Below are 25,655 nucleotides of genomic sequence, written 5' to 3' on the forward strand. Positions count from 1 at the left end.
GTAGTCGGCTGCTCCCGCTGCGGGTGGGTCTGGCTGTTGCTGTGGTTGCCTGAGTTGCTGCTGCGGCTGCGGCGGCGGCGGCGGTACTGGTGGAGGTGTCGGCCCTTGGGCGGATGTTGACATTGTGTTGTTGTTATTGCTGATGATAATGGCGGCGGTGGCGACGGCCGGGACCCTATCTCCTCTGTAGCCGGAGCTGAGGCAGCCAAGACTGATCTCCGCGGCCTCTGAGCCCGCGGCAGCGACTCCCCTCAGCCTCCGCCGCCTCGCCAGCCCGTATCCCGGTCCCACCCTCTGGAGTCAGGCCCCTTTGGGTAGGGGGCCTTGGAGGCTCAGGATGGCGGATTTCGACGAGATCTATGAGGAGGAAGAGGACGAGGAGCGGGCCCTGGAGGAGCAGCTGCTCAAGTACTCGCCGGACCCAGTGGTGGTCCGCGGCTCCGGTCACGTCACCGTGTAAGGCCCGGAGGAGGGGAGGGCGAGGACGGGAAGGTGCAGGGCTGGGGTGGGCCCCTCTCCCCCGTACTCCTGGAAAGCCCTCTATCCCCGTTGTCCGTCTTGTGTCGGGGCCTTTGGGAAGAGTAGGCGACCAGGAAGTGAGAACTTGCTTTAATTGAATTTGTTTCGGTCTCCGAAGTGGGAACAGACTGCCCTTCCTCCCCCCCCCCCCCCCCATACCCCCTTTAGCGGGCCCTTTAGGCCTGGGCGATGTGACGGATCCCAGGAGGGAGGGTTTTTCTTTAGGGTCTGCCCTTTGGGCCACCCCTTCAGCTTCGGGGTGGAAGTACACGTATTTATGAGGTGCCTCTCCCTTGTTTTCTCATCCAGTTACCCTGTGGTTCCTTCTCCTCATCTGTGCCTTTGAGCCTATTAACAAATGGCTCTGTGGCCAGATCTGGGCCATATGAGACCCCAGTGACAATTGGTAATGAGTGGTTCACTGTCGTTGTGCCTGTGCCTTTCTCACACACTCACAAGTCTTGCCAGTTCTTGCAGAGTTAATTTCTGCGGAAGTAATGCAGGTTCCTGTAATTGTATATGATAAAAATGTATAGATGAACCTATATTTGAGATATGCAGAATGATATTTGTTTACAACCAGTTTTTTAAAAAGAAGTCTACGTGATGGACACACTCTGCTCAGGTTGCTGAGATTCTGTGTAATCTGTGTTTCCTCTCGGCATGAACTCTGGTATGGTTTCTTCGTTTGATAAGGGTTTCTGTCAACCTATATTTGAGATATGCAGAATGATATTTGTTTACAACCAGTTTTTTAAAAAGAAGTCTACGTGATGGACACACTCTGCTCAGGTTGCTGAGATTCTGTGTAATCTGTGTTTCCTCTCGGCATGAACTCTGGTATGGTTTCTTCGTTTGATAAGGGTTTCTGTCAACCTATATTTGAGATATGCAGAATGATATTTGTTTACAACCAGTTTTTTAAAAAGAAGTCTACGTGATGGACACACTCTGCTCAGGTTGCTGAGATTCTGTGTAATCTGTGTTTCCTCTCGGCATGAACTCTGGTATGGTTTCTTCGTTTGATAAGGGTTTCTGTCAACCTATATTTGAGATATGCAGAATGATATTTGTTTACAACCAGTTTTTTAAAAAGAAGTCTACGTGATGGACACACTCTGCTCAGGTTGCTGAGATTCTGTGTAATCTGTGTTTCCTCTCGGCATGAACTCTGGTATGGTTTCTTCGTTTGATAAGGGTTTCTGTCAACCTATATTTGAGATATGCAGAATGATATTTGTTTACAACCAGTTTTTTAAAAAGAAGTCTACGTGATGGACACACTCTGCTCAGGTTGCTGAGATTCTGTGTAATCTCAGTTTCCTCTCGGCATGAACTCTGGTATGGTTTCTTCGTTTGATAAGGGTTTCTGTAAGTTTGATTTGCAACATATAGAAGTCCAATATTATTCAAACAATAAGGAATGAGAGCTTTGTAAAAGGTTATGACTAATAAAGGAATGTGAAGACTTGAACCAAATAATGAGCTGTCCGGAAGCAGGAAGTTTTGTAATGTTTCTCTGAGAAGTCCAGAGTTCTGTACAACTTGACGTATTTATATTCTTCATTTTGGATCTCTTGTTCAAATCCTAGATCAAACTTCCATGCTTGTCAGGTATCGCCACACTTAACCTTTTTAGTAAAATAAAAGGGCCAGCTAGTCTGAGACTGTCTGGAACAGTTTTCATTATATTTTTGGTGTAGGGTGAGTGGGATGTGCAGTGAATAACTTTTAGTGAAACGGTAAGACTTCTCATATGAGATTGTCAGCAAAATCCTTGGACTACTACGTGTTATGACCAGCCATGTTGTTGTTTGGGTATGCTTATGTAATGCTTTGATTTCTTTAGCACCTGTTAGTTTATGTTCAGGTGACATAGGGTAAAAGCACTGCATAATCACTGTCACAGCGCCATGGGAAGACAGTGGGATTTATCGCAATAGCACTTACTTAGTGTTTTAACTGTCATTTTCAGCAGAATTAAGAGATATCATGGATATTAAATCTCTCTTTAACATATATCACAGAACTTTGAGGCTCATAGCCTGCCATGTAATTTTTTAGTTTGACTCTTAGGACCTTTTTACCTTGTTTTAAACCTGAGGAGTATATGGGTGCTTAAAGAAGGGATTTTTCAAACTCTTTGATGCTGTCTCGCTACCTTTCCTCCTGCATTCCTCTTGTCAAAGAAAAGCTGGCAAAATTTTGTTATTTAAAAAGGTGCAGGTATAGTTGTAATGTTTCCTCTGTTTAAGGTAAAGAAAAACTAAGCACTTTGCTGGGTAAATAGAATATGTAATAGATGAAGTGCTCAGAACTAAATAGGTGATTAGTAAATTTGATTGTAGAGAGGTTAACAGGGTGGGGAAGAATTATTAGTGGTTTTCAGTCCTTTTGCCCTTTAGAATAACCTGGAGAGATCAAAAAAACAAACAAAAGAACAAAAGATGGTGCCTTTTCCCCAGGCCAGGCCAATTGAACACCAGGTATTCAAGGGAGGGCCCCAAGCAAGGATAGGTTTTGTTTTTTTTGTTTTTTGTTTTTAGCAAGTCCCACAGGTGACTAATGTGTAGCCAGGGATGAAAACCACTATTCCAGAGTATGAGGAGGAATATGTGCCATCAGTAAGCAGTATGCCTTTCTACATGGGAGTTAATTCTGTGATCTCTGCCAATCACTTTACCTCTCTTTCCCATTACCTTGGTTCTAGGCTCTGGATTCAAATGTACCCTCTGCCACTTGGGTAAATTATTTATGCTCTTCAGTTAAGACAGGAATCATTATAGTCTTTAACTTTTAAGGTTTTTAAGGATTAAATTAGATAATATATGCTAAGAATTCATCACAATGTGTGATACTGTGCTCAGTACGTATTAACCTTCATTAATAATCCTCCACACTTAGTGTTCCACTTTGAGAAGAAACATAAGCATAAAGCACAATACTAAGAAATCAGAACTCCTTTCAGACCTAACAGTGATTGACTTTGTCCTGTTTTTCCATTTCTAAACATTTATGTATTTAAATTGCTATGTGAAGTATTTTGATGAAAATTAGTAAGAATCTTTATTGAAGACCTAAACCTGTTTTGTGGTGACATAGATAAGTAGAGTAAGAGTAATACAAAACTTTTTTTTACGCGATTCTGCCATGCATAATTCACAGGCATGCTATGACATTTGGTAGCCCAGTTAGTGCCTATAAAGATTTCTGAAATTGGTGCTTATGGGTTCCTATAACTGTTGAGCATGTTCAGTTTTTCTTGCCTCTGAATGTAAATGGGAAGAACAAGTAGAAACAGTTAGGTAAAACTGCCACTGCTCCCACCCCACCTGTTTTTTTAAACTAAGGAGTTCTTTAGAGCAGTCTTTCTTTACTGGTTTGGAAGTAAATGATAGTGCAAACTGAGTCATCTGTAATCCAGATCAATCTTAAAAGATAATAGAGTCATCCGTTTATGTTTTTTATAGATTTCACTTTTGAGTAGACCTTTATAGTTGAATGTTTTTGCTCTTTTTTTCCCTCCCTACTTCAGGCTATCGTATTATAGTATTACTCTTATTTTATTTTAGAAATCACTGTATTCTCATATAACATGATTTGGCATGTCATTATAGTGATGTGAGAAAGTAAGTTACTTTCCGTTTTCTACTACACAAGTAGGTCAGTTTCGGGGCATAATCAGATTTGGGGGATATAAGGATATAATAATTTGTCTAAACAAAGTCTGCTTTAATGTGGTTTTTAATACAAATATTTTTATTTTAGTTATTTATTTTTAAAGTAGGCTCCATACCCAGTGTGGGGCCCAATGTGGGGTTTGAATTTACGACCCTGAGATCAAGACCTGAGCTGAGAACAAGAGTCGGACGCTTAACCAACTGAGCCATCCAGGCACCTTGCAAATATTTTTATATTGACTGCAAATCAGACTTATATTTTGTACTTGCATCATGATCAGTATTCTTTTTTGATATCCTTCTGGATGAGTTTAATAATTTTCTTCATTGTTAGATTTCATGTAGCAGTATGGAACAACGTGGCAGTTCCAACAGGGAGATAGCAGAAGCATATTTTGAGGAAAAGTGGTATTTGAAGGAAGAGGGAAATAAGTTCCTATTATTGCTTAATATTTATGTACGTGTAATTTAAAAGACTTGAGTTCAGACTTCAATTAAAAGTAGATTTCCTGTGTGTGTGTGTGAGAGAGAGAGAGTGAGTGAGAAAGGTGGGGAAGGGAGAGAGAGAAAAAGTCTTCTCATTATGTAATGTAGATGAGGGGAAAAGTGACTAATTTACTAGGTGGTGTAGGCTAGATTGGTTAATATTTTAAAATTATGAAGTTTTTTTTTTACCTCTCAGTAAATTTGTGCAAAATATAGTGATCGTTGTTGAAGACTGATTTTTCACAATGATGATAGTGCTAAAGGATGTTAATCTAAAAATTAGAATTTAAATCTAGTTTTTTAGGCCAGAATTCCCTACCTGATCTATCACTATAACTGACATTATTTACTTCTGTATCACCTCATGCCCTCCTGTATCACAATCACACTTGGGGCTTTCCTAGGGCATAATCTTTGATTTCTAACTTAAGCCCTGTCATAGAGCCAAGTTATTTTGCTAAGGTTTGTTTCTAATAATGTTATTCTCTTTTAATTTCACTAAATTATTGTATCTTCGTGTACTCTCTTCTGAGGTATAATCTTCCTACCATCTCCACAAATAATTCCTCATCCTTCAGCACCAGTTTTTACCAATGGCTGTGGAACTCACTCTCTTTGCTTGTCTTCATCTCAGGTATGCTGTGGAAAAGTGAAAGATTTAGAAATGTGGCTTGAAATGAAAAAACTTGGAAACTTACTTTGGGGTACAATAAGATATTTGCATAGGAGATACCACAAGAACACCTTGACCTTTCAAATGGTAGATTTAATAAACAAATGGTCTATCTTGAAATGTGTCAGTACTTCAAGACTGCTACCAGATGCTGTACTTAGCAGCGGGAAATCTGAATATGATTTGCCCAAATAACAGAATCACTTTGATTAAACAGTTTTTTTAACTTTACAGTTTTCACCTCCTTTCCCCCACCTAGCATGAAATATAAGGCATCTTCCATTTTTATAGATTAAAGTTTTTGTCTTGAGATATTTGAAGACCTTATTTTGATGTTTCTCCATAAAGCTGTAAAGTTCTTTGAGGGCAGGAATTAACGTTTATTGGTCTTCTTTCTCCGCTATTTAATACAGTGTCTGGAATATTATAAATCCTAAAATGTTCTCTAAATAAATGAGGTAATCACATACATCTTTGGATCTTGTCAGAATTGCCAAAGGAGTAACTGTTTTCCTCCCTTCCTCAACTTCCTACTGAAGGTAAACAATATTTTACAATAGAACTCTTAAAAAATCATATTCAAAAAATAAATGGCTTCTCTCTTTTTTTTAAACAAAATTTTTAATTATTGGGAAATTGTAAAATTAAGACATTTTTCCCTCAGAGATTTTACTTCTTCCTTATCATTGAAAGGAAATTAGTTTGTTTAGAATATAGCATTGAACATATCTTTTGATAAAACAGAGAAAAAAGTGCTAAATAGGGGCACCTGGGTGGCTCAGTCGTTAAGCGTCTGCCTTCGGCTCAGGGTGTGATCCCAGGGTTCTGGGATTGAACCCCGCATTGGGCTTGCTGCTCCGCTGTGAGCCTGCTTCTTCCTCTCCCACTCCCCCTGCTTGTGTTCCCTTTCTCCCTGGTTGTCTCTCTCTGTAAAATAAATAAAATCTTTTAAAAAAAAAAGTGCTAAATAATTGGACCAACTACTAAAACTTCTCAGGGGGTAAACTTTCTTGAAGAAATGAGGAATGTTGTAGTAAGCTGAAGTTTCAAAATTTTAAATGGTGTATTTGAAGTTTGAAATTTACATGGTGTTTCAGTCCAGATAGTTCAGTGTTGGATTTCCTGCCTATTAACAGATATTGACTAGTGCTTAAAATTTTATGTGACTAGCTAAATGGTGGGGACTAAATGGTGAAAAATAAGTTATATGAAATTATTTATGATGATAACTACTCAAATACTATTATTCTAAATAACATTACTCTGAATAATAATATTTTCTTTAAAGAATAGTATTTTTTATTTTGAGAGCTGCTCTTAAACTCAAACTTGAGTTTATATTCCTAATAGGTTAAAAGCTCAGGATATTAGACCAAGTGTACACTTGAAAGGCAGTCTTTTAAGTCTCTATAGTATCTGTGTGTGGTTTTGCTTTCTAATCTATAAAGCTACTTAAGATTTTATTCTCAGTAAAATGAGGCTTTAAATATAACACGTAGCAACAGGCACTTTTTAGTGTCCTTACTTTAGTATCTTCTGTGTAAGATTTTTTTGTGACTTTTCATAATTTGTTTCAGAATCCATTTATAAAATCAGATCTTAAGCCAGACTTTCAGTGGTCAGGTAGTCTAGCTTAATCCCAGTGCAAGATTTCCTAAATTTGCCTGATTGTCAGAATCACTAAGAACATTTTAAAAGATACACATTTTAGGTTCTTAGCTCTGACATCCCCAATCAGAATCTTTAAGAAGAGTTTTGGAATTGTTAATTTTAATAAGAGCTTAGGAGATTCTCATATCATATCAGACACATTTAGAAACAATTGATGGTATGTGGAAGGAGTATGGTCTTTGCTGTTAAGCAGATTAGTTTTAATTCTCAGATACTTCCTAACTGTAACCTAACTGTAACCATTAACCTTTCTGAGCTTTAGGTTTCTCATCTGCAAAAGGGATAATGTCTACCTCAGAGATTAGGCGTGGGAGTCAAAAATAATTTAATGTCATGGACCCACAGTAGACATTAAGCAAATTATTACTTATTACATATTTTGGTGTTTATCCTTAATGCACATTTTTTGGCTAATCTTTACCATTTTCTTGGAAATCCATCTAAAAGGTAATGTGTGCTTTCCTGCTTTTAAACAAGACTCTGAGCATAATCAGAATTATTTGATTGAGTTGAAACATTTAATCAAAAGCAGATACTAATCGGGTTGGTACACAGTGATATTCTTAGGGGTCATTGAGGTATTTTGGGGTTTGACGATCTTCTCTAAATGGTACTTCCTTTTAAATTTCACATGTGTGAACTTTTCCTTTCTGTTTTACCTTCTTTCTATCTAATAGATGAACTGTAGGTTGGGAATGAGACAACCAACATTACTAGAACTACAAATAAAGTAAGAGAAGTTGGTTCTGAGTAGTGGATTTAGATGCTTGAATTTTAATACTTGGGTTTTAAGATATTTGTTTCCTCAGAGAATTTTTTGCTTAATCCTTTCTTACCAGTTGTCTTATTGAGGTTTCCTGGTAAGTAATATAACAAGCATTTATTAAATTTTATGGGAGGTATTATTTGAGACATTAGGTATATAGTTATGAATAAAACATAGTTTATTCAGACATAGTTACTCTGTCCTCACAGAACTTAGGGTTAAAAGACAAATTATGTCTGAGCAAATTGCTTCAAAGGAGGCCAGTAGAAGTGCTGTGACTGAAAATAATGTGATTAGGGAGAAGCTCTCTGAGGAATAACATTTAGGAATGATGGAAGGGTTTTGTGAAGAGCATCCCTGGTGTGGAAGACAGCAGTATAAATCTGGCTGGCCTGAGGAACTGAAAGGCTACTCGTGTGCTGTGGCCAGAATATAGTGAGTAAAGGGGATGGTGCCTTGACATGAGGTTGGTGAGCTTAGTGGGGGACAGGAAAGGATTGTAGAGGGATTAGAGTGCAAGGGGGGAGAGTAGTTAGGAGGCTGTTCAGTGGTCTAGATGAGACATATTCTTGGTGATGGTCTTTAGATAAAGATGTTTGACTTCTGTCTATTTAAGTCATCAAATTTCACAGCTTTGCTGTGAGGTCTGGAAAGACATCAGTGGCTGCTTGTGCCGTTTCTCTTTCCCCATTTCCATCTCATTCTCATTTCCATCTTACGTTTTTTGTGTTTTTTGCTTTGGCTTGTAAGGAGTGAGGTCAAAGAACTGTGGCTGTCCTTACTGTTGACTGGAGACTCTCGATGACAGACCTGCATTTCCTGTTCTGCTACCACAGGGCAGTTAGCACGCAAGGGAACAGCGTGTGCCGGAAATGGAAAGGGGCTTTCCCACAAGATAGAGATTTTGAAGTGAGGAACTTTGTAAAGTCTTACCCTTTGGCTACAAGATGTGTGGTGTTTGACAATGATTGTTTATTAGATTTGAGGAAAGGACTGTGCTTTTTAAGTCTTTACACTTAAAACTAAGTTGAATACACAAGGGCTGAAATTTTCTCTTGAAGGCCTAGACAAATGATTTTTCTCCTTAAGCTCTTCTCCATCCTGCCATCTATGTAGGATCCTACCATCTAAGTAAACCTAAACTTAATTTAGGCTAGAGTTGGTTGGACTTTGGGTAACCTACCTTTGGTTGATTTGTTTGTTTTGATTGTGTGTGTATGTGTGTGTGCTTCCTGCAAGAGCTCCCTTTTGAATTCTCTTTGATCTTGTGTTGTAGTTTAGTGGAGTCCTTGGTTAGTCTAGTAAAGGAATTCCTGTGTACCCAGCCTTCTTTTTCTGCCCTTTCTAAACTATTGTAAATGTCACTTGAAATTGATATTTTTGGGAGTTTATATTATAATCCAGTTCAACCATATAGTACTTCTTAAATGAACATAATTTATCATTATTGCGTTGCTCATTAAGATTTCTGTAAGTGTGAAGAATATTCTAACGTAGTGTAAAATTAGGTAGTTGAGTTAGATTAGTTGAATTCGTATATCATCAGAGGTTACTGCCATGAAGTTTAATCAGTATATATTTTCATAACTTTCATTGTTTAACAACATACATAATCATCTGTAAATACTTGAAAATACAGTCTTAATCATTGAAAACTAAAAATTCTAACGCTAGAATATTATAGAACTGTATAGTGATGAGGTTTATGATAGAGTAAATAAATGATTTGAATAATTAAGTCTTTGATTTCACTAGTTTATTATTAAGATTGTATTTTCACAGAGCCAGATGAACGCATATAGTCAGAATTTGGTCACACAGTTAAAATTTTTAGACGTGTTCTGAGATTCAAAATTATGTCTCCAACTCCAGGGGTTCTGTGTCTTCTGGGTAAACACAGTACACTTTCAGTTCTAGCCCTTCTTCCTTGAGCCACATCAATACTCAGATGTATGTTGAGGCAGCCAGATGAATTTAAAGCGTGACTTTAATGAATTAATATCTGTTAATTTGTTCTATAGTTATACCTTCATCTCTCAGAATAGCTCAAAAGCTGATTCCATTGAGCTCAGAGTTCAACATTAGGAAATAAGTGCTGTCTTCACTTGTCATCTGCATAGCTGATGTTTTCAGTTTGAATCTGAAATTTCGAGTTCATGTTCATAGGTCTTGTCATATCTATAGGAGGATAAAATCCTGTGAGTCTAGATTTATACAGGTTGAGTGTCTCAGGATCCAAAATATCCAAAACTTATTTCATAATCTTTTCCCCAAGTCGGTTTCAGCTGCAGCCTTTTTATTCTGAGTTGATGGCTGATCTGGCATCCTATTTGCTTAGACTAAAAACATCTTTGACACCTCCTTAAAGTCTCTCTTTCTCTTTCACTGCATCCAGGCTGTCAAGAAATCATCCATTGGGGTTGCCTGGGTGGCTCAGTCAGTTAACCGTCTGCCTCTGGCTCAGGTCATGATCCCAGAGTCCTGGGATCGAGTCCCGTGTCAGGCTCCTTACTCAGCAGGGAGCCTGCTTCTCCCTCTGCCCCCCTAGCCCCATTGGTGTACACTCTGACAAGTACATAAATAAAATCTTAAAAAAGAGAAATCATCCTTTGGCTCTGCTTCAAAATGTATTCAAGATTTGGCCACTTTTTATCATCTCCGTTACTGGTGTGAGTTGTCACCATCTCTCTTTTGCTGTACATTTAATTTTCTTTTTCTTTCCTTCTTTGCCTCTCAGTCTTCACAGTCTTCTTAGTACGTCTCCCATAGTGATTCTTTTAAAACATAAATCAGATCCTGTCTTTTTCGTATCAGAGTTTTGGTCCCTTTTAGTGGCCTACACAACCCTCTGGGATCTGACCCATTGTTACTTTTCTGACTTTTCTACTATTCTTTCTTTTTTTTCCTTAAATGATTTTATTTATTTATTTATTTTAGATAGAGGGAGAGCAAGAGAGAGAGAGCACGAGCGCACAAGGCGGGGGAGGAGCAAAGGGAGAGGGAGGGAGAGAGAGAAATTCAAGCAGACTTCACACTGAGTGGAGAGCCTGAGGTGGGGATGGATCCCAGGACCCTGAAATCATGACCTGAGTGGAAATCAAGTCAGATGCTCAACCGACTGAGCCATCCGGGCTCCCCTCTACTATTCTTTGATTTGTTTACCCCACTCTGGTCACACTACCTTCCTTTCTGTTCTCCAGGCACACTCCTGGCTTAGGGCTTTCGCACTGGCTGGCTCCACTTTCTGGAATATCCCCTCCAGATATCCACATGGCCAGTTCATTCACCTTCAAATCTTTCACAATTATTTTCTTTTTTCTTTTCACAATTGTCTTCTTGATGACCCCCCCCATTTAAAATTTAAACTCATTTATTTCACCCTTACTTTTCTTTTTCATAATTGCTTTCTCAGAAAGTTGAGATGAGGCATACTTGATAAAGAATATGAACTTGACAACCTTCTCTTGAAAGGAGAAAAATGAAAACTTTTTGACAAGAGTAAAGTTTTAAACTTTCTTCCTATTTTACAGCAGCTGTCCTACCTATAAAATGTGAATTCAGAAAGCCTTGCTAGTTTGTTTTTTTTTCTTAAAAACTCTGGTACACCATTTGACCTTTGGGCTATAGATGACCCTGGGAGGCCAGTTTGTCTTACCTGAAGCAAATAAAGTCAGAAGGGAGATTTGTTTTCCTAAGGCAATATACCTAATTGCTTTCTGAACCAGGATTAGAATTTGGGCATGTGTCTTTCCATTGTATTGTTCTTCCATCTTTACCACAATAACTTATTTGTGCTTTTCAGCCTTTGTCTCACTTGCCTGGATTTCTGGCCTGGCGTTTGAATATATTAGCTTGTAGAGTTTGTAACTCTTTAGTTTTGCCTGGCTTTCCTAAATGTAGCACCTCCCTGAGTACTCGTTTTCCTTTATACTACCCCCTGACCTTGAAGAGGTTGGCAAAAAGTTGGAAAATCTTTCACAGTTAACATTAGCCAATTTGATCCTTGGCTATTCTATTTGCTAAGCTGTTTGAAGGGGATATTTGGGAAGTCATTGACATTTGGGCGTTCTCTAATTTATCAAGTTATCCATAGTGGCTATTAAACGATATTGCCCACTTTACTAGAAGAATGATAACCACAATAAAAGCACACCAGACATTTATGTTGTTTTATAATAATAAAAGCAGTCACAGCATAACAGCATTTATGCCATTCACTGTTGGTGCTTTATTATATTATTTAATGAGTCAGGCACTATTATTGTCCCCAGTGTACGAATAAGGAAACTGAGGCTGAAAAGGTAACTTAACTTGCTCGAAGTGACAGACATATCATGGCAGTGTCAGGATTTCATTCCAGGCAGTCTGGCTGGTCTAGATTCTGTTTGCTTAATTGCTGCTTTTATTTTATTCAACCAAAGCAATAAACTTATGCATTCTCTATATTATTCATCAACACAAACATTTATAAATCCTATATATTTTAGGATTTTAGGTGCAAGTGTGAAAAGCTGAAAAACATTTTATTTTTCTAGATCCATGTGAGAATATTAACATTTATTTTGTACTAGTTTTAATTTTATAATTTGTTTGTTGGAAAAAGAACTTCCCCCCCTCCAGTTCTCAAATATTTTCTCAATCTAGAAGTTTCTAGTTGAAGGAGATAAACATTTTTTTTATGCTTACAGAGAAAATTACTAGAGGCATTGTCCTATAGTAGAAATTGCCCCAGGCTTGGGTTCAGGAAAGTGGGGCTCTAGACTAGATCCTACATATTAAGTTACTTCTCTTAGGCATTAATTTTTTCATCTGTAAAATGAAATGTTTGGACTAAATGATAACTTTTTTCCCATCTCTCAGATTCTGAGATTCTACTGTTGTGAATTAGAAATTATTTTTTTTCTCTTTAATTTCTAAATTCTTCACAATATACCTATTATGTATTTAAACTTACTTTAAAAATTCGAAAGAATGTACTCTACGATACATATTGTAGATATTCAACATTTAAGGGTAGAATTATTTTGAAATCTAGGCTTGTCAGTTGCACGTGTATTTCCTTGGTCTGATTTATTTATTTATTTGTTTGTTTGTTTGTTTGTTTATTTGACAGAGAGAGAGAGATAGCCAGCGAGAAAGGGAACACAAGCAGGGGGAGTGGGAGAGGAAGAAGCAGGCTCCCAGTGGAGGAGCCTGATGGCAGGGCCTAATCCCAGAAGGCTGGAATCATACCCTGAGCCAAAGGCAGACGCTTAAAGGACTGTGCCACCCAGCAGCCCCTCCTTGGTGTGATTTAAAAACAAAACCCCTTTGGCGTGCCTGGCTGGCTCAGTCAGTGGAGCATGTGACTCTTAATCTCGGGGTTATGAGGGCTTGAACTCTACACCCAACATGTAGAGATGACTTAAAAAATAAAATCTTTAAAAACAGAACAAAGCCTCTTTAATCATCTATTTTTTTTTCTTTAGGTTTAATACTTCTCCTTTTTTTTTTTTAATAAGATTTTATTTATTTATTTGTCAGAGAGAGAGAGAGAGCACAAGTAGGAGGAGCACCAGGCAGAGGGAGAAGCAAGCTCCCTGCTGAGCAGCCAGATGGGGGACCTGAGGTCATGACCTGGGCCAAAGGCAGATGCTTTACCAACTGAGCCACCCAGGCATCCCTCCTTTTTCTTTTTTTTAAAAAAAATCCTTTTTCAGGGTGCCTGGGTGGCTCAGTCGGTTTTCAGCTCAGGTCATGATCCTGGAGTCCCAGGATTGAGCCCTGCTTGATCTCCTGGCTCAGCAGAGTCTGCCTCTCCCTCTCTCTGCCCCTCACCTTGCTCTAGTCGGCTTCTCCCTCTGCTCCTTTCCCCACTTGTGTTCTCTCTCAAATAAATACATAAAACCTTAAAAAAAAATCCTTTTTCTAATTATAATGAAAAACAAAGATTATTTAAAAACTGGGAAGTAGTACGTCTCAGTGAAGCAGAAAATAAACTGTCTATAATCACCAGGAGACTAAGATCATTTAATATTTTGGTCTACTTGTTTCTCATCCTTATTAAATTTTTCTTTCTAGGGATTTTTAAATAAGATTTTATTTATTTATTTATTTATTTACTTTAGAGAGAGAGAGAGAGAGCAAGTGAGAGTGAGCAGGGGTAGGAGGAGTGGGGGAAGGAGCAGAGGGAGAGGGATAAGCAGGCTCCTTCGTGAGCGCGGTGCTCAGTTCAACAACCCCGAGATCACCACCTGAGCCAAAATGAAGAGTTGGACACTTAACCAGCTGAGCCACCCAGGAGCCCCTGTTTATAAAATAGCAATATGTGTTATAGAAATTTTGGAAAACCTGGAAATATAGAAAATGAAATATCACCCATAAGCTTATTGCCTGTGATTAACCATGATTAATATTTTGATGGATTAACTTTTTAAATTTTTCTCTGCATATATGTAAATATATATATTTTTAAATTGAGACCATACTTATTCTGTATTCTACATTTTTCATTTAACATATTGGGAACATATGCCAATATCATCATGAGTTCTTAAAGTATGAAATACAGGGCTCTATTAGATTTCAAAGAATAGAACCACTCAGAGGACCTTATGCTGTGGAAGTTTATTATAAGAATGAACACTAAGGAAGACAGGAAGATTTGCATTTTGTACAGCCAGGCTTCAGAGAGCCTGGAATATTATTGTTTTTGGATATAGTGTGGTCTGGTTATGAAGTTATTCTGTTATTTTTCTCAACGGCATGTGTCCTTTGCTCCCTCATCTAGTGGTCTGTCACAGTGACTTACCTACTTTCAGTTCCAGTTTTTGCTGTTGCAGTGTGAACTGGCAGACTGCTTTTCTCCTCTGTTTCATAGTGTCTGCTTACTATTGGTTTCAGCTTATTCTTTATTTCTACTTATTCCTGACTTTACAGTATCTTGGCTTTAGTTTAAGCTTCATGTTACCAACTATTGTCTCCTATCTAGATACCTCGAGAGGATCAGATTGAGTTAGTTAATGTACAAGTTGGGTGGGGCGTTGGGCCTTGCCATCTCATATGCTGCTAGCCAGCCCAGGTTCTTAGGTAAAATGCCCATTTGTGGTCTAATTCACCAGCGCATAGGGGAGCTCCTACTCAGGCATTTACGAGTAACAGGCTGCTGGCTCGTTTTGAGTTGTACAGTGTCTTTTCATTTTAAAAAAATTTTTTATTTATTTATCAGAGAGAGAGAGAGAGAGAGAGGAAGCGCGCAAGCAGGGGGAGGGGCAGGCAGAGGGAGAAGCAGGCTCCCCGCTGAGGAAGGAGCCCCATGCAGGACCTAATCCCAGCACCCTGGGATCATGACCTGAGCTGAAGGCAGACGGTTGACTGACTGAGCCACCCAGGCATCCTGTACGGTGTCTTTTCAAATTGATGTATTATAATTAATATAATTGTAGGACATTTCTATTGTTTTAGAACTTTCACTTTAAAAGTAGCACTGTAACTGAGAAGTAAGAAAAATAAACACAAAGCAAAACAAGTTGAAGCAGTCAAATTCTTGCGGTTCTGTATTTAAGAGGTAAAATTCAGGGGCGCCTGGGTGGCACTGCGGTTGAGTGTCTGCCTTCGGCTCAGGGCGTGATCCCGGCGTTATGGGATCGAGCCCCACATCAGGCTCCTCCGCTAGGAGCCTGCTTCTTCCTCTCCCACTCCCCCTGCTTGTGTTCCCTCTCTCGCTGGCTGTCTCTATCTCTGTTGAATAAATAAATAAAATCTTAAAAAAAAAAAGGTAAAATTCATCATGAGAACGAAACATAATTCCACTCAAAATAGCAATGCATTAGTGAATTATAAGAGGCATTAATATGATGAGATATGTGGAACATGGAAGAATTAAAAATGAAGTAAAAAGGACTGGAGATTATATGGGCTTGATTATAGAAAAGGTTGAAATACGTTCAGAAAAACTATTGATTAGTGAAACCAAACTCCCTGTTTACTTATGGCAGATTACCTAGTTAATTAAAAAGGTCCTTATGCCAAATTTGAATACCCCTGTAGGACAGAACTATATTACAAATGGAGATGAAGAAAGGGTGCCTGCCTATCATGGCTCATTCTGATTCTGCCAGTAATCATGAGTACTTGGTTTGAGTATTGAATGTCCTGTTTAGAGATTTTATTTTTTTAAAGATTTTATTTATTTATTTGACAGCACAAGCAAGGGGAGCAGCAGAGGGAGAGGGAGAAGCAGGCTCCCCACTGAGCAGAGGGCCTGACACAGGGACCCCGGGATCAGGACCTGAGCTGAAGGCAGACACTTAACCGACTGAGCCACCCAGGTGCTCCGTTGTTTAGAGATTTTGAAAGAGAAAGAGTACAGTTGGGATTCACTCCTGTGGGCTGGAGAGACTTCAGGGACTTTGAGTGCAGCATTATCTTGACACTTGTTACAGGTATTCTTGTTCAGTGGATGGGGGAATGAAAAAATCATTAGCACCAAATTAATGGCTGGTAGAAAAGCTGAGCATTCTCATATAGTGATAATCTTGTCACTGAGTAATCTTTCTTGGGACATTTTTTGGGGAGTGAGATCAAGGAAGAGGTAGGTTTACTGTCTGTTCCTAAAATACAGCTTAACAAAAAAGTATGACTGGAAGAGGAACTGAATGAATGTCCATGGAACTGTAAGTTCTTACTCGTAAGAATAATTAGCCTGATTTAAAAGGAGCCCTGACCTGCAGGAGCAACAGGGCAATTAATTAGCTGGTTGTGCTCCCTGGGTAAAGAATCAACACTCAGTCCCATGGCTGATAAGTAAATATTCAGGCTCTAAAAAGAAAGGAATTGGGTTTAAGCTCATCTTGGACTGCTCCCTCCAACTTAGCATATTACATGGCAGCAAACTATAGTTATTTAATAAAATAATTTAATATGTGTTAAATGTCTTAATGGCTGGGATGAAAGGGGAAGACTTTTTTAGTTAGACTTGGAGGGGGGCTCCTGGGTGGCTTAGTTGGTTAAGTGTCAACTCTTCTTTTTGGCTCAGGTCATGATCTCAGGGTCATGAGACGGAGCCCCATGTTGGACTTTGCGCTGGGCATGGAGCCTGCTTAAGATTCTCTTCCTCTGCCCTTCCCCCTGCTTTGCATGCATGTGTTTTTTTTCTCTAAAAAAAAAAAAAAAACCAGATTCCTGGGTGGCTCAGTCGTTAGGCGACTGCCTTCACCTCAGGTCACGATCCCAGGGTCCTGGGATTGAGCCCTGCATCGGGCTCCCTGGTCAGCTGGGAACCTGTTTCTCCCTCACCCTCTGCCCTTCCCCCTCCCCCCCCATTCTCTCTCTCTCTCTCTCTCTCTCTCTCTCTCTTTCTCGCGCGCGCGCGCTTTCTGTCAAATTCTTTAAAAAAAAATAAACATGGTTGAAATGGAAACTATTCATTGAAAGAGAAAAGCTTCAGACCAGTGGAGATAATACTTCAAGAGATGGAAATTTATAATTTATAGTCAGTAAACATCTGTTGATTATCTTCCTTCCCTAAGGGAAATAGATGAAAAGGAGGTGCATTATCTAGAGACCTCACAGAGAGCTGTCACCTAGCATTTCACACCACTTCCTCATTGCAGGAGTTTTGAGGTTGGAGTGAGTTATCTCTTAGGGCAAGGAGAACCATATTGTGGTGAGGCATATAGACAGAAAATGGATTTAACAGAGTCTGTCAGTCTTAGAATGGCATTAATGCCAGAATTATGTAGAACAGTAATAGTTGCAGGTATATGTTTAGTATGAGAAGAACTTTGGCTTGGACTTAGGTAGTTGCGTTGTAATCTTTTCTGTAAATAGTATCCATTATTTATAAAGACAGATTAATGTCATTCAATGCTGCTATAAAATAATGTATGAAATGGCTTAAGATGATGATAAAATGGTCTCCGGTGCCACCATCACATGTATGGAAGTCTAGATAATGATGCATACCATAACCTGACCACTGAAGTGTTTTGTTTGCCTGGCACAGTATTTCAAAGATGGGAAATTTTGCATAGAAGTCTGGTTTCCCAACTCCTCTTAGAGAAAATCATACAGTCTTTCAGACGTGGGCCTGCTTCTAATACGACAGTAATCAGCTGAATCTGACCCATGACGCCTCCCCCTCATTCTGTATACCCTCCACTTGGCTAGTCTCCACCATTCCTTACTGCTTGCACACAGCTCATGTTACTCGATTTCCCTGTTTCGCTGTACTGATGGTTGAATTAGAAACCCCTGACCAGCCCTGCTGTTTCATGCAGAATATCTCAGGAGAGCCCTCTTACTAGTGCAAGCTACCTAAAGTGAGGTACTGTATTTATAGGGGTAAGACAGTGAATCTTAAGGGTTCTCATCTTAGAAAAAAAAATTTGTAACTATGCGAGGAGATGGATGTTAACTAAACTTATTGTGGTAATCATTTCAGAATATATACATAGATCATTATGTTGTATACCTTAAGCTAATACAGTGTTAAATGTCAAGTATATCTCAATAAAACAAAAAATTCGGCTTCAGGATCCAACAAAAGTTGTATTTAAGTATCTCAATTTGTATTTCTAGATGCAATCTACCATTACGAATGTGTCCACGAGTATTTTATTCTTTTCTAATAACTTATCCAAGAGTCAAGTGCCCAGTCAATCCTCATGATTTTTGCAGACATTTAAAAGCTTAAAGATATTAAAATGTACTACCTCAGTTCCATTTCTTTGGGAGTTCATCTAGCAAGTGTTGTAGTACTTCCGAGTTTAAGTAGGCAGGCAGCTGACACGTTGTTCCAGGTGTTTTTAGCATTCTCTGGCTGTAACAACAGTGTGGATAGGCTGGTCTCAGAAAATGCTAACTGATCAACTTGCATTCTTAGACATGTTACTGCTTTATTGAGTGTTAACATGTGCTCTTAACCTAAAGAGTAATCAATAGCGGAGATCGTAGCTTTCTAGTACTTAGTTGGAAGAATCTCAGTAATTTTTACAAAATTGAATAATTGTATTTTCCACTACATTAATATTTTGCTTACAAACAGATCCCCAAAGAAGTCATTTCTTTCTGTATTCTCAGCTTATACAAAAGTTTTGATTCAGCTACTAAAATTGCTTGTTACATTTCATAAATTGCTGATTGCAGTGTTTTTGTGTCTCAAAATTCCATTGTTACTCTGTATATCAAGTTGCATCTATTTACTTGACCTTTGATTAAGTTAAATGGCTTTTTTCCCACAATGGCATGTAATAACATATTTTTCTTCTTTTTTTAAAAATAGATTTGGACTGAGCAACAAATTTGAATCAGAATTCCCTTCTTCATTAACTGGAAAAGTGAGTGTTATCATTTCCTTGGGTACTGTTTATATACTTAAAAAGTAAAGTCTTTTCATAACAAATTACAGAAACAGTTATGCTAATAAGACATGTTTATTGACATTAATATTGCAGTGTTGTTATTTCTTAAAATTTTCTTTAGGTAGCTCCTGAAGAATTTAAAGCCAGCATCAACAGAGTTAACAGTTGTCTGAAGAAGAACCTTCCTGTTAATGTACGTTGGCTGCTTTGTGGCTGCCTTTGTTGCTGCTGCACGTTAGGTTGCAGTATGTGGCCAGTTATTTGCCTCAGTAAAAGAGTAAGTTGAATTAATATATTTTAATTTTAATTTAGAAGTAGACAAGCAAGTCTTGCATTTATCTTGGGTTTTTTTGTTTTTGTTTTTGTTTTTGTTTTTGTTTTTGTTTTGAATGAGTGACACCATGCTGAATACTATAAAAAATGATCTGATCCAGTGGAGGAGTGATTAAGTATATTACAGTATGTCCACATGATGTTATATTAAATTTAATTGTAAATTTCATTCATAATTTTTATGACCTAGGAGATTACCTAAGAATAGAATAGAATACAGCATTCTCTCTCTATATATACATTCATGGTGGTATAACATAGTGATTGAGAATGCTGGGTTCAGGTCTACCATTTATCTCTGTGACTCTAGGCAAGTTTCCTCACCTCTTTAATCTCTAGTTGACTGATCTGTAAAATGGCAGTATTCACCTACCTGCTTGAATAGGATTATTGTAAGTATAAAATGAAATAGTGTTTGTAAAGCTGTTAGCTAAATGGTTCAAAGTGTCTGATTGACATTGACTAATAGCAGTATTATTAATATGTAAGGTAGTACCCATAGAAGAAATAACATGGGTACAGTGTTTATTTCTAGTTGGTAATATTATGGGGAATTCTTGTTTCTTTTTAAGAAAATGTTTCTTTTCTTCTATACTTTACAAGTTTTCTGAAATGAGTACATAGTGATTGCATAATCAGGAAAAATGATCTGAAGGGTCATAATTTTGACTGCTTATAATGAAAAATTTCTAAGATATGGGTAGAGATAAGGCAAATTGTTATAGATGGAACACATTACATTTTTGTTAAAGTTTTAAAAAATTAATGATAACTATATATATAAAAATGAAATACTGTTGAAACTGATTTGTGTGGCTACATTTCATTTTGTCACCAAATAATGGTAGGAAATACCAAAAAGCAAATTCTGTTTGTCTTAATTTCTGTTGTAAAATAAGCAGTATATTCCTACTGAAAAAAATTTTTAACTAATAACATTTTATTGATAAAAAGGAAATAATGCCTTTATAATAGAATTAATTTTGTAATATTTACTGTAATATTTGTAATATTTATTTTTTCTCCAAGAATATTCTTTTTTTCGCCCATATTTCTGACCAGATCATCTTCAGACCACAGAATTTTTTTTTTTTCCCTAATTTGCAGTTGCCCCTTGATGCACAATTGAATCTGCAGCTCTTGGAGTTTAGGTCCTCTCACTCCTGCCTACTCTTTGGGCGTTTTCATTGTTTAAATGACTGCTGTCTCAGGGTGCTTAGGTGGCTCAGTTAGTTAAGCATCTGCCTTCTGCTCAGGTCATGATATTGGGGGGTCCCTGCTCAGCGGGGAGCCTACTTCTCCCTCTCCCTCTGTCTCTCCCCTCTACTTGTGCTCGCTCTCTCTCAAGAGAATAAAAAAAATAAAATAAATGACTGCTGTATCCCATTTGGTTGACAATTTGTTATTATTATTATTTTTTAAAGATTTTATTTATTTGACAGAGAGATAGACAGTCAGCGGGAGAGGGAACACAAGCAGGGGGAGTGGGAGAGGAGGAAGCAGGCTCCCAGCGGAGGAGCCCGAATGGGGCTCGATCCCAGGACTCTGGGATCATGCCCTGAGCCGAAGGCAGATGCTTAACAACTGAGCCACCCAGGCGCCCCGGCTATTTGCTATTGTGTAACCCAAGGAATCATAAAAATTTTATTTTAGAAATCTGTGTGATATAGTTTTTTTGAGGTTTTGAGATCCTTCATTTTTTACTTTTTTTTTGTTGTTGAAGATTTATGTATTTATTTGTTTATTTAGAGAGCCAGCAGGGGGAGGGGTAAAGGGAGAGGAAGAGAGAGAATCTCAAGCAAATTCCCTGCTAAGCACAGAGCCTACTGTGGGGCTCGATCCCACGACCGTGAGATCATGACCTGAGCCAAAATCAAGAATCTGATGCTGAATCGACTGAACCACCCAGGTGCCCCTGTTTTTCACTTTTTAAGTGAGAAAACAAGATACTGCACTGTGTGCACAGCATAGGATTTAGAAAACAAAACTCAACTTCCTATTCTTCTCCATTCATTTTTAGCAACATAAGGTCATTTTTCAGATGATTCATTAAATTCCTTTTTATTTGAGTCATAGAATAGATCGATTTTTTTAGGCTATTTTCATCTGTGGTTTCGGAAAGTAAGTTTCATTTAACGATGTAGTATTAGGTCTAAGGTCTCTCTTTGTATGTATATGATTTAATTTTATATGGACTTTACTATCTAGTGAGTGCAAACAAATATGATTACTGTTCAAATAAAAAGCTGTGCATTTCTGTGTCTTGGGTGTAAACGATTATATACCCATGGAGAGAGTGACACTTCTTGCATCTATATGAAGGTGTTAGAGACCCTGAAAAGAGTGGTGCTATGTACGATGGGAACAGGATAATTTAGAGTAGGGCTTTTTAACTTCTTGTCATGTATCCTTTTGGTGTTCCAGGGAAGCCTATGAACCCTTGATAAAGTTATCAAAGTACTAAAACCCCTCAGTTAGGGGCGCCTGGGTGGCCCAGTAGGTTAAGTGTCTGCCTTCAGCTCAGGTAATGATCTCAGGGTCCTGGGATCGAGCCCCACCTGGGGCTCCCTGCTCAGTGGGGAGCCTGCTTCTCCTTCTCTTTCTCCCTCTGTGCTCTCTCTCCCTCTCTTGCTCTCTCTCAAATAAATAAATAAAATCTTAAAGTATAAGACCCCTCAGATATATTATTTATAAATGTTTATTAACATATACAAAATAAGATAGCGGAAAATCTATGGTAATATGTTGTGATAGGAAAAATCTGATTTCTATGAGTGATAGAGATACAGGTCCTGTTTAGTCTACCACAGTTAGTTGCATGCATTCATAACCTGAGGAAACTATACCACATTTCAGTTAGAGGTTAGTGTAAATAAAGATGAATTTTTGTTTTATCCACTTTCATGGATTCCTAGAATTTTATCTAGGTATTCCATGTTAAGAATAAGAACCCTTGATTGAGAGGTACTAGTATAAATAAAGGCTAAAACCCTGCCTGATTCTTAGCCTCTGAACCTTTCCTTTGTCCTCATTTGTGATGTGGAATATGGTTGCAGTTGTCTCAGATTCTTAAGACAAATCAGGACCAACGGCGTACTTCATATGCAGCTCAGCATTTTCACCTTCATGACATTCAGTAATTTGGGTAATTAGATTTCTGCCTTAAGTTTGAAATCCATCTCCAACTGAGTGTCCCTTTTTATGAACTGACCTTGTTCTGGAAACATTGTTTTTAAATCTGTATTATTATTATTGTTATTCCTTCCAAGTTGCCTTTCCTTTTTAAAAAAAATTTTGCCCTAACCTGTTTTTGAAAATTATTATACAGCAAAATTCAGTCTTTTTGGTGTATAGTTTTATGATTTTTGACAAATGCATACAGTTGTGTAACGATCACCACAAGCAAGATATATTACTATTCTCTCCAAAAAAAACTTCCTTGTGCTGTCCTTTGTATTCATACACTTTCCAGCTCTTAAATCCTGACAACCCTGATCTGTTTGTCTTTTCTAGCTTGTTATGTAAATGGAACTATACAGTATATGTAGCCTTTTGAGTCTAGCTTTTTCCATTTAGCTAGTGCATTTGAGAGTCATCTGTTTTGTTGCATGTATCAATAGTTTATTCTTTTATTTATTTATTTTTTTTGCTGAGTAGTATTCCATTGTATGGATGTGTCATAATTTGTTTATCTACTCACCAACTGAAGGACATTGGGTAGTTTCCAGTTTTGATGATTTTGAATAAAGATGCTGTAAATGGGGGCACCTGGGTGGCTCAGTCATTAAGCATCTGCCTTCAGCTTGGGTTGTGGTCCCAGCGTCCTGGGATCTAGCTCTGCGTTGGGCTCCCTGCTCGGCAGAGGGCCTGTTTCTCCCTCTGCCTGCTGCTCCCCCTACTTGTGCTTGTTCTCTCCGTCATATAAATAAAATCTTTAAAAAAAAAAAAAAAGATGCTATAAATGTTCACATGTACGTTTTTCTGTGAACCTAAGTTTTGTTTTTTATTTTTGGTTTTTTTTTTTAAAGATTTTATTTATTTATTTGACAGAGATAGAGACAGCCAGCGAGAGAGGGAGACAGCCTGCTCGTGCAGGGGGAGTGGGAGAGGAAGAAGCAGGCTCATAGCGGAGGAGCCTGATGTGGGGCTCGATCCCATAACGCCGGGATCACGCCCTGAGCCGAAGGCAGACGCTTAACCGCTGTGCCACCCAGGCGCCCCGTGAACCTAAGTTTTTACTTTTATGAGTTGGGTTGCTGGATCCTATAGTAACTGTGTGGTTAATTTTATAGGAAACTTCCAAATTGTTTTCCCAAGTGGCTCTACCATTTTACATTCCAGCCAGCAATATAGGAGAGTGCCAGTTGTTCAGCATCTTTGCCAGGACTTGGTGTTGTTAGTTTAAGAAATTTTAGTCATTTTCATAGATGTGGTGGCATCTCATTCTGGTTTTAATTCACACTACCCTCATGACTAACCATATTGAGCACCTTCCCATTTGTAAAACCTCTTTGTTAAAGTGTTTATTCAAATATTTTGCCCATTATTAAATAGTGTATTGTTGAGCTTTGAGAGTTCTTTATATGTTCTGAATATAAGTCCCTTGTCAGCTATATAACCAACTATATTTTTTCCGGTCTGTAGCTTGTCTTTTTATTCTCTTAATGTCTGTGGCAGAGCAAAATCTGATTTTGATGAAGTCTAATTTACCAGTTTTTAAAAAATGGATTGTGTGTTTGTATGTTATATGTAAGGATTCTTTGCTTAAACCAGGATCATAGACTTTTTCTCCTGTGATCTCTTCTGCATTTACTTTCAGATCTGTGACCCATTTTGAGTCAATTTTTGTATAGGTGTGAGGCACAGGTCAGAGTTCATTTTTTTGCATAGGACTATGGTTTTCTAGCACCATGTGTTGAAAAGACTGTTTTTTCCTCATTAAATTGCCTTTGTACATTGACAAAAGTCAGTCAACCATATTTATGTGGATCTGTTTCTAAACTCTGTTCTATTGATCTCCATGTGTCTATTTTGAGTTTAATGCCATATGGTCTTCTTTGCTATAGCTTTATAGTAAGTCTTGAAATCAGGTACGGTGTTTTCCAAACTTGTTCTTAACTTTCCGGGATTGTTTTGGCTATTCTAATTTCTTTGCCTTTCCATGTAAATTTCAGAATCAGCATGCCAGTACTCTATCTAAAATTTTTTTTTTAATTGGGATTAAATCTATAGATCAATTTTGGGGAAAATTGACATCTTAAGAAGTCTTCCACAGCACGAACCTGGCATACCTCTTCAGTTATTTAGGTTTCTTTGATTTTTTTGTCAGTGTTTTGTAGTCTTTGGCATAGGATACAGATCATGCACATACTTTGTTAGCTTTATATATATGTATTTCTTTGTGCTTAGTGCTATTGTTAATGGTATTGTTTTTTAAATTTTGATTTCCAGTTCATTGCTAGTACATAGCAAGTACAATTGATTTTTATATATTAACTTTGTATTCTGTGACCTTTCCAAATTCACTTATTAAATTGTTTTTGTAAATTCCACAGGATGTTCTGTGTAGATAATAACCATGTTGTCTGAGAGTCGTGATAGTATTATTTCTTCTAATTCTTCTTCTTATCTGCATACCTTTTATTTATTTTTCTCTTTTTTTCCACTGGGCAAGACTTCAGTAAAATGTTGAATAGGAGTGATGAGAGTGGACTCATTGCTTCAGTCCTGATTTTCTCTATTGTTTTTCTGTTTTCAATTTCATTGATTTTTGCTCTTATTTTTATTATTTCTTCTTCTTGTTTTGGATTTCATTTACTATTTTTTAGTTTCTTAAAATCAACGCAGAAGATATTGATGTGAGAGTTTTCTTTTTTATATGCTGATAAAAGCATATAAGCTAAAATTGATCTCTAAAGCACTGCTTTGACTGCATTCCATATTTTACTTTCACTAAGTTCAAAATGTGTTATGATTTTCCCTGAGACTTCCTCTTTGATTATGTGTTATTACGAAGTGTGTTATTTAACCTCCAAATATTTAGGAATTTTCCAGACACCTTTGTGTTACTGATATCTAGTTTAATTTTGTTGTCAGGGAGTATACTTTGTGTGATTTCATTTTTTAAAATGTGTTGTTTTATTTTATGGCCTCAAGTATAGTGTGTTTTGTTAATGACATCTTAC

At 37.8% G+C, this 25,655-nt stretch overlaps 1 protein-coding gene across 2 annotated transcripts in view; it reads left to right on the forward strand.

Annotated features, from left to right (window-relative positions):
- Positions 1–25: 25 nt before the first annotated feature.
- The window catches only part of CHIC2 (cysteine rich hydrophobic domain 2), a 54,416-nt gene continuing 28,786 nt past the window's right edge, over positions 26–25,655 (forward strand). The window contains exons 1-3 of one of the 2 annotated variants that reach the window (XM_002919373.4): positions 26–456; positions 19,059–19,113; positions 19,259–19,414. In XM_002919373.4, the coding sequence (XP_002919419.1) occupies positions 338–456; positions 19,059–19,113; positions 19,259–19,414 (330 nt within the window). In that variant the 5' untranslated portion in view covers positions 26–337. The other variant, XM_011225179.3, reaches the window with a different exon arrangement.

The sequence above is a fragment of the Ailuropoda melanoleuca genome, chromosome 11 (genome assembly GCF_002007445.2).
Source record: "Ailuropoda melanoleuca isolate Jingjing chromosome 11, ASM200744v2, whole genome shotgun sequence".
NCBI lineage: Eukaryota > Metazoa > Chordata > Mammalia > Carnivora > Ursidae > Ailuropoda > Ailuropoda melanoleuca.